Source organism: Narcine bancroftii, chromosome 3 (assembly GCF_036971445.1).
Source record: "Narcine bancroftii isolate sNarBan1 chromosome 3, sNarBan1.hap1, whole genome shotgun sequence".
Taxonomy (NCBI): domain Eukaryota; kingdom Metazoa; phylum Chordata; class Chondrichthyes; order Torpediniformes; family Narcinidae; genus Narcine; species Narcine bancroftii.
The window spans coordinates 158,103,149-158,115,558 of record NC_091471.1 but is presented as its reverse complement, the minus strand read 5'-3'; the positions used below and the strand labels follow the sequence as shown (position 1 = coordinate 158,115,558).

Sequence of the window (12,410 nt, the reverse complement as noted above, 5' to 3'; positions counted from 1 at the left end):
ATTTGTTAAAGGAAAATATTCTTCAAATAGTCTAGGTAGATTATTCAAATATAATACATGGCAAAATCAAGGTTGAGTCCAAACATAACTATTTCTTTAGATGCAGAATAGACAATTGACCTACTAGAATGGTCTTTCTTATATAAAATTTGGTGTCGGTAGAAAATATATAAATTGGACAAATGCTCTCTATCATAAGCCACAAGATAAAATTATAACTAATAACCAAATGTCATCCATTTTTCCCTTGAATAGATTGCATAGACAGGGGAGCCCCCCCCATCTCCAGCATTATTCATTCTAGCTATTGAACCTCTGGCAGAGATTATAAGAGATCCAGATATTAAGAGCTTCGAAGTTGGACAGGAAGAACATAAAATTAGTTTATTTACTGCTGATGTGCTATTAAATATGTCTGATCCAGGTGAATCACTGATAACATTACAAACAATACTAGAAAAATATGAAAGACTATCAAGGTATAAAATAAATTTGGATAAACCTGAGATAATATCTTTGCAGAATTTTGATTATGAAAGATACCTAAAAGGAAGAAAGATGGAATTAAATATTTAGGAATAATGACAGATAATAATTTACAGAATTTATATAAGCTTAATTATACCCCTTAATTAGAAAAAATAGAAAAGGATTTACAGAAATGGAAAGATCTGCTGATTACATTAGTAGGAAGGATAAATTGTACAAAAATGAAGGTAATGCCAAGACTACAGTAACTCTTTCAATAGTTGCATATTGCACTAACAAAAAAAAATTAAATTATTGCATTATTATATAAGACTATTCCTATGGAATAACAAAGTACCAAAAATTGCTTGGGAAAAGTTAACATGGAACTATAAATTGGGAGGACTTAGACTCCTGGATTTTTTTTAAAATCTTGATTTATTTGAAAGATCATTAGTAGTAATACAACATACATTCCATAAAAACAATTTTATGTAAGTATATGTATAAAAAAAATAAAGAAAAACAGAAAAATAAAGTCCCCTCCCACCCTCCCACCCCATCAGCCAGCCCTCTTAAGGAGAGCCAAAAATATATAAACAGAAACTAAGAATATATAATAAATCAAAATAAATCTAAATGCATATATTCCAAATATGGTAACCACCTAATAACAAAATAAATAATGACCATGTAGATTATATGTAATTTTTTCCATAACAATACAAGCTGTCAAATCATTATGCCATCGCATTATATTAATCACTATATTATCTTTTCATGTACTTGCTACACATTTTCGAGCTACAGACAATGCTAAGCGTACAAATGCAATTTGAAATTTATCCAACCCTAATCCCTTTAAAGGAATCCTATAACCCATTAAAAAAAAGATGGATCTCGTGGTAACTTAATGTCATATCATTTTTCCAAAATTAACTTAATTTCTTGCCAAAATGGTTGTACATAAACACAAGACCAAACAGCATGTAAAAAAAGTACCAGTACATACACCACCTCTAGAACAAGAATCCGAATTACTAAAACCATGTTTTTTCAATTTCTCTGGGGTTAAATACAACTGATGTAAAAAGTTATAATTAGCCATTCCACACCGACTCCTGGATTTTAAGAAGTATTATCTATCAGCACAAGCAAGATTTTTATCATCTTTCTTTGAAGTAAACAGTTCCCTTCATGAATTTGCATGGGACTAAATTCAATAAAAGAGGAGACAATGAAGGTCTTTATTTGTGTCAATAAAAAAAGTGGATAATTCTATATTAATACAGGTAATTAGAATATTGGTAGAAATAAATGTATGGGGGGAAACAGGTATATCACTGATATACACATTATGTAAAAATATACTACTGTCTATGAATCTGGGTAACAAAATATAGAATTCATAGTATGACAAAGGAATAAGATATTTTGATGATTGTTATATGGAAGGATCTCATGTCTTTGGAACAATTAAATATGGAGTAGCTAATGGGACATTCTTTTGCTTTCTCCATTTAAGATCATTCCGAAGATAAAGGTAGGAATAAAACTTGGCCCCACCTGAAATTATTGAGATTGAACGAATGATGTGACTGGGGAATGCACTTAAATTTTTATCTAAGATGTATTTTGCTCTCCAAAATGAAAGTGCAAAACCAGGTTTACAGAGATCGAGAGTCTGGTTGGTGTTTGGATAGCATGATGTCAATTATAAATGCAAGATATGGATTAGTTCAATATAATTTTCTATACCTTACCCCACAGAAATTACATAAATCAAAATTTGAAATATTGGAGATGTGTATTAGATGTGGAATAAAAAAGGAATGTTTGTGCATGCTATGTGGTCGTGTGTGAAGGTGAGACCTTTTTGGCAGTGTATTACTGAAATACTAACAAGGATAACAGGGTTGCCTTCGCAGACAACCTGGAGCTTGATCTTTTTAAAAAAAATTTCAATCAAAATGGAGTTACAAAACAAAGTCAAAGAAACAATACAGATATATACAATAAAATACCAAAACCAAACTACATGTTGATAAACAAAAAAGAATCAACACATTATCACAAATATCAAATTCTGCACCATTGTTTATAAATACAAAATTACATACCGTGCCAATCCTTTTTAAAAAAAAAAGTAGAAAATAAAAGAGAAAAAAAGAGACCCCCTCCCCCAAAGGAAAAGGGAAAAAAGAAAGTTAATTCTCCCATATTATCTAACAAAATAATCTGTTTTCCAAAAGCATTCATTATATACAGATGAAAAATTAAGTGGTTCATCCAGAGCTTACTTCTTCCCTTAAGAGATAAATGTCTTGACATAGGCATCAATAGGGATACTGGAGATAGTGGTTTTGGAGACGGGAGAGGGGAATCATCAAAGGTTAATCTGTATATCTTAAATATGGTTCCATATTCTTAAAATTATGTTGTACCAATTTCTGAGGTTGTAAGTAATCTTTACCAGGAGAACACAACTATGCATTTCTGATTTCCAGCAGATCAAACTCAGTTGGGAATCAGATTTCCAAGTAATGGCTATGCATTTCCTGGCCACTGCTAAAGCAAATTTCTATTGATATTTTGACAGCCTCATTTTAGGTCTTGTATCTGCTAATTTCCCCAATAAAAACAATTTTGTCACCTGAGGATATCAAATTCTGGACATTTGTTCCAGGATATTTCCCATATCTTCCCAGAAGGATCTCACCTTCGGGCATGACCAGGTCAAATTAAAAAGGTCCCTATAGCTTGACTGCGTCAAAAACATAAATTGGATAATTTAGATTTCAATTTATTTAATTTTTGTGAAGGTAAAGCTGATGCAAAAAAAATGATATTGCATCAGCCTATACCTTACATTAATTGTATTGCTAATGCTGTCTCAACATAGGTCAGACCAGAAAAATGAATCAATTTCTGTACCTAAATCTGATTCCCTTAAATAAGATTTTAACTGAAGATATAAGAAAATGTATATATTTAAATCTCCAAATTTATTCCTGATTTGTTCAAATGTCATAAATTGCCCCTGCTCAAAACAATCTTTGCTATATTTGATCCCATTCTAGGACCAAGTTTCTAGAATTTTATTATCAATTGTTAATGGAATTAATTTATTTTGAGCTTGGGGTGTTTTGGGTGAGAGGTCTCTCCTAACACCAATTTGACCATTGAGTTTATTCCAAATTGTAATGATATGTTTTAGTAAGGAGGCTTTCTTAGGATCAGATAGTAATTTAGAATTCCATCTATATATATAAAATTTTCTGCTATCTTCTCACCAACCTTGTGCAGTTCCAGTTTTACCCAAGAAGACTTGTCTCCTCTGTCAAAGAGGGAGGTGACGAACTTCATTTGGATTGCCCAATAATATATTTTTTAAAGTCTTGGGAGCTTTAATCCTCCCAGTTCATAATTCCAGGTTAATTTATCGATAGAGACTCTGTGAAACTACCCTTCGACAGAATCTTCCTAATATATTTATTTAAATTCTGAAAGAATGGTTGTGGTACTAAAACAGGTAGGTTTTGGAAAAGATATTGTAATTTAGGCAATATATTTATTTTTATATAATTGGCCCTTCCAATCAAAGTAATTGGAAGAGTTATCCATTTATTTAAATCTTACTCAATTTTCTGAAGCAAGGGAAGATAATTGAACTTGTATAAATTCTGTAAGTTATTATCTATCTTAATACCTAATATTAAACGGCCACTTAAATTGAGAGTCTCTTTTAACATGATCGTAATTCCCACCCGTAAGTGACATAACTTTGTGCTTTTATTCCAATTAACTTTATAGCCCGAGAAAGTCCAGAAAAATTCAATTTAAACTACAATTTTTGTAATGAACTCCCTGGGTCTGTCAGATCTATCAGAACATCTTCCTGGAGAACCCTGAATCCTTTTATGTCTGGATCTTGGCAGATAGATTCCACTAACGGTTCGATAGCCAGAACGGAAAGGACTGGAGGTATTGGACAACCTTGTCTACTAGATCTGGACAATGGGAAAACATGAGATTTGGCCATTAGTGATTACTTCTTTTAGGCTCATGATATAGAGGCAATTAATAAAAACCTCTCCTAGTCCAAAATTTCCCAAAATTTTAAATAAATAGTCCCATTTCAGACTATCAAAGCTTTCTCCACATCTAGGGCCAGAGCGACACTCAATTCATCCCTTGTTTGTGCCAAATGGATAATGCTGAGCAGTCTGCTAACATTGTCCACAGACTGCCTCTTCTGTACAAAACTCGTTTCATCTACATTTATTCACTTAGGCAAATATACTGCCAATTTATTTGCCAGAGCTTTATCAATAATGATATGGGCTGAGATGCAGATAATAGTTTCAATGGGTCCCTAACTTTTTAGGGAATTACTCTAATAATTGATGCTGAAAAGGACTCCAAGAGAGCGTGGGTTGCGACTGCTTGACCTAATGCCTCCATAAATAGAGGATTAGTACATTTTTAAAATTCTTTATAAAATTCGGGTGGGAACCCAAGATTTATTAACTTGCAGTGATAACAATGCTTTCCCTATCTCAATGGAGCTTTATCTTTTGGGCAACTTTATTGAAATAAGTAATTAACTAAATTCCAAATTTCATTTGTAAATAATAACTTTAACTGTGGCTAAGAAGTGTATTGCAATTGCTTGGAAATCTGTCTCCCCTCTACAGATAGCATTATGGAAGACAGAGATGAACATTTGTATACCTGTGAAAAATATCACGTATAATCTAGGAACAAATATGATGTATTTATAAAAATGTGGCAACAATGGACTATATAGGGGATAAAATATAAAAAAGATGGTATTATAAAAATGTGATTTCCCCAATAAAGACTTTTTTAAAATCCAACTGTAAGCCCTGTTGGTGTATGGAATACACTTCTCAATCTGTGAAGGGGGTCGGAGGGAAGTGGGTTGTTGTCTTTCGTAAGAAAAAAGTTTTATTTATTCATATAGAATGTTCATATATTTTGACAATGGAAAATTTTGATATGCATATGGTAAAAACAAAAATAAAATATTTAAAAAAAAAATTAAAATACAGTAACAAATTCAGGAGAACACTATACAAAGAGCTGGAGGAATTCAGCAGGTCAGGCAGCATCCATGGAAAAAAAAGTCGACTTTTAGACTGAAACTCTTCATCAACAATACGGGCAATGGCTTGAATAAGAGGGTGGGGTGTGGAGGCGGGTGGGGGGGAGGTGACAGTGGAATGGTGGTTGAGGAACACAGATTGTCAGGTGATAGGTGAATGCAGGTGGGAAAAGAAAGGAGATGACATGATAGGGGAAAGGGCAGAGTTGAGAAAGGCCCCCTCATAGGAGGAAAGAAGGGATGGGCAGCTAGAGGAAGGAAGATGTGGGTGATGGGCAAGTGAGATGGACAGGGGACTGGAAAGAGAAGGTCAAAAGGAGCCAGTGAGATCAGGGAAAGTAAAGATGAAGGGGATTACTGGGAATTGGAGAAATCAATATTGATGCCGCTTGGAGGAGACTGCCAAGATGGAATTCAAGATACTGTTTCTCCAAATTTCATGTTGGCCTTAACCTGGCAATATGCAGGGACCAGTGAGATGATGGAGAGCTCTCCCAGTGGTGATTGCCAGAGGTGCATTTAAGCATGAGAAAGAAACAGGAGGATTTATTAATGGGTAAGATGTGGAAAGGGTGGGAGGAGGTCCATGCATGGCATGGAAATTGTTTGGGTGTCTGCTCTCATTTTTTTAATACCTTGGTGTAGGGCTTAAGCCCAAATTGTTTGTTATGTATCTATCTTTGCTATATAAATCACGCTGTTTGACCTGCTGAGTTTCTTTAGTAATGTGTTTTTTAAATTTTCATTATGGTTGTGTTTTACAAATAGTTAACTGACCCACTTGTTCTTCTCAATGTCTTAGTGTTTGAACTAAGCAACAGTGATGTGGACTTCCTTCTGAAGCGTCTCCACTCCAGTGGGAAGGAGCTGACCGATGGCAGTGTTGTGCGTCTGAGGGGCCTTCCGTTCAGCTGCATCACGGAGGATATCATTCGTTTCTTTGCTGGTTTGTTCACTCTACATACTATTTTGCCCTTGTTCCTTTGGTTTAGAAACATTTGGGAGATGGCCTCATCACAACACAATTCTTTCCTGTACTGGTCCTCCAACACCCTAACAGACTTTTCTTCTATCTAGTTTATAACATTGCCTTTTGAGAATTTCTATTGGTTAATTCAGCTTCTGATATTTTTTTACTTGGTCAATGGAAAGTGATACTTTGTATGTTATTGAGGCCACCTTTCCCCACAGTAAATATTAGTCACCCTAATGTGTCTTTATGCACTTAAAAAGTGTATTTTCGCAAGTAAAAGCAGAAAAATCTGTAATCATACAGGTCTTGCCGCAAGTGTGGAGAGAGAACCAGGTAATCTTTCAGATAATTTCACTGGGACTGGTCATCGCTCTGAAGAGACCTGAACTCTTCTTCACTCTTGACAAATGCTGCTTGATGTTTGCAGTGTTCCATATTTTTATTTGGGATATCCAGCAGTATTACAAGTTTTTTTTTTAAGAATGATCTACTTGGCTGTATTTAGAAACGATTCCTGTTATCCAAAAAAGGTGAACTATTCGGAAAGGGGGTGGAGGCAGAGGGAAAGTAGTTGTGGCTTTTGACCAGGATTTGCGATTAGCTGAGTTTTCCCTGTCAGAGGAACATGAAAAATGGAAGGCACAAGTTGCCATGGTTGCTAATTATGGATTTTAATGTTTTGCTAAATAGTGACATTCTAATTGTCCCATGTCACTTTCAACCCAATTGATGTTGCTTCTTATCCTGGGGAGTGATGATCTAAATTTGGTGTCCAGTATTTCAACAGCCATTTTCTAATTGCACTTTAGTATGCAGCACCCACCAGTGCTTCCTTCAGCAAGGTCTTGTACAGCATAGCTCCACTAGGAACCTGCCATTCTCAACTATAATAACCAGTGCCAACTGAGTTGAATTATAAATATGTTATGGGTTGTGCTTCTATGTGAGAGGAATAAAAAGGGTGAGTGTACAGAATCAGGAGAAGAATAGATCAGATGAACGCACAGTCTTTTGCTCAGAGTAGGAGAATCAAGAACCAGAGGGCACTTTTAAGGTGAGGAAGGAGAGATTTAATAGGAACCTGAGGGGTAACTTTTTTATACAGAGGGTGGTAGGTGTATGGAACAAAATACTGGAGGAGGAATTGAGGCAGATACTATTGCAATGTTTAAGAAACATTTAGATGGATAGGATGGGTTTTGAGGGATATGGGCCAAACACAGATTGGTGGGGTAGTGTGGGTGGGACTTTTTTGGTTGGAGGGGGCTGATGCACCTGTTTCCATGTTGTATGACTCTATGACAGGAACTGAAATAAGTATGTTCAGATTCACTTCACTTACAGCCACCAGAGAGAAAAGAGGTTGCCAAGAAGGGACAATGCTTTTAGGTTGCACTAGCAGAGTTGTTGAAACTAATTTTCTTTTATTCTCATGAACTGCAGGTTTGGATATTGTAGAAAATGGCGTGACTATAACCAGAGATCATCGTGGCAGAAACACTGGAGATGCTTTTGTTCAGTTTGCATCTCAGGAAATGGCAGAGAGAGCCCTAGCAAAAGACCGAGAAATGATTGGATCTAGGTTTGTAATGACTTGACAATTTAACCATGCACAGTGTAAATTTATTTTTTTTTAAAGTTTGTGGTAATAGTCCACTTTTGGCCCATGAGCCCTTGCCACCCAATTAGCCCAATACATTTTGAAGGGTGGGAGGAAACCGGAGCCCCCAGGGAAAAATAGACACGGAGAGAACATACAAACCCCTTATAGACAGTGTGGGATTCAAACTCCAGTGCCACTCATTGGCACTGTAACGGCATCGTGCTAACTGCTATTGCCAATTGTGCTGGACTTAAGTGTAGGAAATGGCTGGTTGGGTAATTATTCAATTTAATTGTCAGAACAATGGGCCATTGTCTGGATTATGAGAAAGGGGAGGATCTTTGAAGACAACCAGAAATGGTAGATGTGGAGAGATGGGGCATGGGCAGAGCTGACTGGTGTACTCTGTTTCTGTACCATGGATGTTGGACAAAACCAGAAAATACTGGATGCACTCTGGAGGTGGAAAACGATCAACGTCTGCAGACTTTCCTGATAACTCTTTGTCAAACCTCTTACAGGTAATCAACATTTAAAACAAGTACAGAGGCAGGAAAGGCAGGGAGGTGGGAAAAGGAATGATCTGTGACCAGGTGAAAGGAAGAAAGCAATTCTGGGAAGACATGAAAGGATGTGTCATGAATCAAGTAAAGGAAGAAGAGATGGGAGGAGTCACGTGATGGAGTAGTGGCCGGTTGGGAAAACCAGCTCTCTCCAGGGAAACAGGAAAAAAGTTAGAAAAAGACAAAGCACAACAAAAACAATAGAAGATAAAGTTACAAAGAGAAGGAAGATGGCATCCAAGAAGGAAAAAATAAAAACAACTGGAATAAAAGAAGTAGAAAAATAGCCAAAGAAGAAAGAAGAAGGCCTTACCTGCACGAAAGAACAGGACGCTGTGGTGGCAAGAGGCGCCCGACCACAGAGGTCAGTGCCTGCCCTGCGGAGTCGTGACTCACCTGCCAGTGGACTTCAAAGATGGCTCTCAGAGCCAAACAAAAGTGCGCAGTGCGCAACCAATGGAAACAAGGGAAAAAGAGGACACTGGTGGGAGGGGGGCCAAGCAGAGGAGCAGGCAGTCACAACGCGAACAGCTGAGGGACGCCTGACACCAGGGCGCTCAGCTGGAAGTCGAGAAGGAGAGAGAGAGACGGAGAGACGACCGGCAAGAAGATCAACGGCAGGAGGCACAACAGAGGAGTAGCCGAGGAGGGGAGGACCAGCAACAAGAGGCCCAGCAAGAAGAGGCCCGACAAAGAGATGCAAGCAGATCCACAGGACAAACAGAAGAGACACAGACACAAAGAAGAGAGGAAGAAGACACAAACACAGACACAGAAGGGGAAGAAGAAGACCAAGATCTTCACAGAGAAATAGAAGGTAAAACTGATGGACAGAATATAGATAAAGTTTTTTTTGAAGAACAAATTAGGTCATTAAAAGAATGGCTAGCATTAGAATTTAATGCAATTAAAAGGAAAATTAAAAGAACAGAAGATAAAATGCAAAGGTTAGAACTGGTAATGACAGAAATAGGGAAAAGAGTAGAGAATGTGGAAGAGCGGGAAACAGCTATAGAAATGGAAGTAAATGACTTAAGAGACAAATTGGAAGGAAGTGACAAAAAAATTAAAGAGACGCAAGAGTTGTTATCTCAGAAAATTGATATGTTGGAAAATTATAGTAGACGAAACAACATAAAAATAATGGGCCTGAAGGAGGGTGAAGAAAGCACAGACATGAAGCAATTTATAAAAGGATGGATCCCAAAGGTCCAAGGAACAACAGAAATACAGGAAGAAATGGAAATAGAAAAGGCTCACAGAGCACATCAAAAACCAAGATCCATCTTAGTAAAATTTTTGAGATATATGACAAGAGAAAACATACTGGAACGTGCAAGGAATAAAGTTAGAGAAGACAATAAACCCTTGGAACACAAGGGCCAAAAAATATTTTTTTATCCAGACATAAGTTTTGAACTCTTAAAGAGGAGAAAGGAGTTTAATACAGCGAAAACGATTTTATGGAAAAAAGGTTACAAATTCATGTTAAGACATCAGCTGTGCTTAAAATATTTATACCCAGGGAGCAAAACAGACTGTTCTCGGATCCGGAGGAAGCACTAGAATTCGCAAAACGTTTGCAGGACAGAAGAAGAGATGAAGAGATGAATAAGAATGAAGAAAGGCGATAAAGTATATATAAAAATGTTAAAACAATGTATATGTAAAGAACTAAAGAGGGAAAACAGAAGGGAAGGAAGGAAGGGTGGAAAAAAAGAGAGAGCTTTGTTATGTGTTTTTTTTAAAAAGTGTTTTCTGGGGAGGGCTGGGGGGAAAAGGGAAGAATCGTCACTGCAAAATCAGTTGACGCTGCGAGCAAGATCGCAATCCAAATGAAAAGGGGAGTTGTGGTTGCCCGGCAAGGGATAAGGGGCATCTCAGAGAGGGAGGGAACTTTTGGAGTTAAGGTATTAGTGGGTGTGGGAACCGCGGGGGTACTTTATGTTTTAAATTGTTGTCATACATTAAGTTTGATAAGAGAAAATTAAGAGATGAAAATGGGGAAAAGGGGGATGGAGGTGGTGAAGTGGTGAAAAAGAAATATAAGCAAGATATAAGATGGCCATGTTGAACTATATGACTATAAACATTAATGGAAAACATAACCAAATTAAAAGGAAGAGGCTACTAAATTTATTCTAAATCAGATGCTAAATAAAATTACAAAAAATAGCATACCAAAAAAACCAGATGTTTCTTTTAAATAAAGAAGAATTAGACCTCAAATTGGATAAAGCACAAAAAAAAATTCATTATGATAGCCTTAGCAGTAGCAAAAAAAATTTATAAAATCAACTTGGAAAATGGAAGAGAGCCTGAGAATACAACAATGGTACATGGAAATGAATAAATGTATTCCATTGGAAAAAAATAACATATAATTTAAAAAATAAAGTCACAATGTTTGAACAAATTTGGGAACCGTACATGGAACATATCAGAGAGAGCATGCCTAGGACCTCCATCCCCTAAAATGAAAATGATAAGAAGACAAAATGACTAGATTCAGTGTGTAATAAATAGACGACGCATTTTTCTTGTTTATTTTCCTCTGTGTGAAGATATTGTTTTATGGTTTTATTGTATTGTATATGTTGAATACCAATGGGTTTTTTTTGGGGGGGGGGGGTAGAGGGGAGGGAGGGAAAGGAGGGAAAAAAAGGGAGAAAAGGTCACTGTATAAATTTAATGAGAAACGTCTGTACATATTTTGGTTGACATGATTCACAGTGTGAAAAATAAAAAAAAAATTAAAAAAGGAAGTGATGGGTTGGAATGGGGAACTCCTGAATTGTCATTGGTGGCTGCAGTGAGCAAATATCTGAATTTGTTGAACACGATATTGAGTTTGGAAGGTTGAGAATGAGTTCATTTTCCATCTGGAAGTGTACATGATGTATGCAGTGGAGTCTGTCAAAGGAAAAGCAGCAAATGGAATGGAGATAGTGGCCATTCATGTTGAAGGATCTCTGACCTGAAACATTGATTCCATCTCTCTTCCCACAGATGTGTCCTGACCTGAACATTTTCAGAGTTTTCTATTTTTGTTGGCTGCTGGTACTCTGGCAGACCCTTGCCCAAGCAGAAGTCTGGAGATGAGGTGACCAGTCCCTGTCATGTGACCAAATAATCATGCAGGGTTCCAAGACCCCATCATTCATCAAGACAAGCTTCTCTTTGGTACTGACAATAGTGAGATCAGGAAAAGCTGAGCTCTTTTCTCTGGAATTTTCAGCATAATTTAAAAAAAAATAGATCAGCTAGACAAAGATACTTAACTTTAGATATTTCAAACTAGATGACATAGATATGTTCCAAATTCAGAGAGTTCAGGCAAATCTTCTTTCTGACCTCTGAATAATCTGCTGAATAATCTGCATCTCAGTGCAGTTTGTTGCTTCAGGCAGATAACATTGATATATTTAGACAGCTATCCAAGGGAAGATATAGTTCTGCTAGCTGGGTGTGAAGGAGGAGGCTTGTACCAGCAGATTTGTATGGCCATTTGTTTTGCTGTGAGTTCTATATGATCACTAGTAATCTGGATTGTTTTATTGCATTTATTTCTTTGTATAGTAAAATCCCCATTATCCAGCACCTACATGGATCACAGATGCTGGAAATGCGAATTTTCTGGTTGACTGAGTCTTACAATGCCTAACTAATACAGCT

At 36.7% G+C, this 12,410-nt stretch overlaps 1 protein-coding gene across 7 annotated transcripts in view; it reads left to right on the top strand.

Moving 5' to 3' along the window:
- The window catches only part of grsf1 (G-rich RNA sequence binding factor 1), a 59,080-nt gene that overhangs the window by 37,770 nt on the left and 8,900 nt on the right, over positions 1 to 12,410 (top strand). For 4 of the 7 annotated variants that reach the window (XM_069925569.1, XM_069925570.1, XM_069925573.1 and 1 more), the window contains exons 4-6: positions 4,282 to 4,452; positions 6,399 to 6,542; positions 8,013 to 8,151. In XM_069925569.1, the coding sequence (XP_069781670.1) occupies positions 4,282 to 4,452; positions 6,399 to 6,542; positions 8,013 to 8,151 (454 nt within the window). The remainder of the gene's footprint in view (positions 1 to 4,281; positions 4,453 to 6,398; positions 6,543 to 8,012; positions 8,152 to 12,410) is intronic. The other 3 variants (XM_069925572.1, XM_069925571.1, XM_069925575.1) reach the window with 1 other exon arrangement.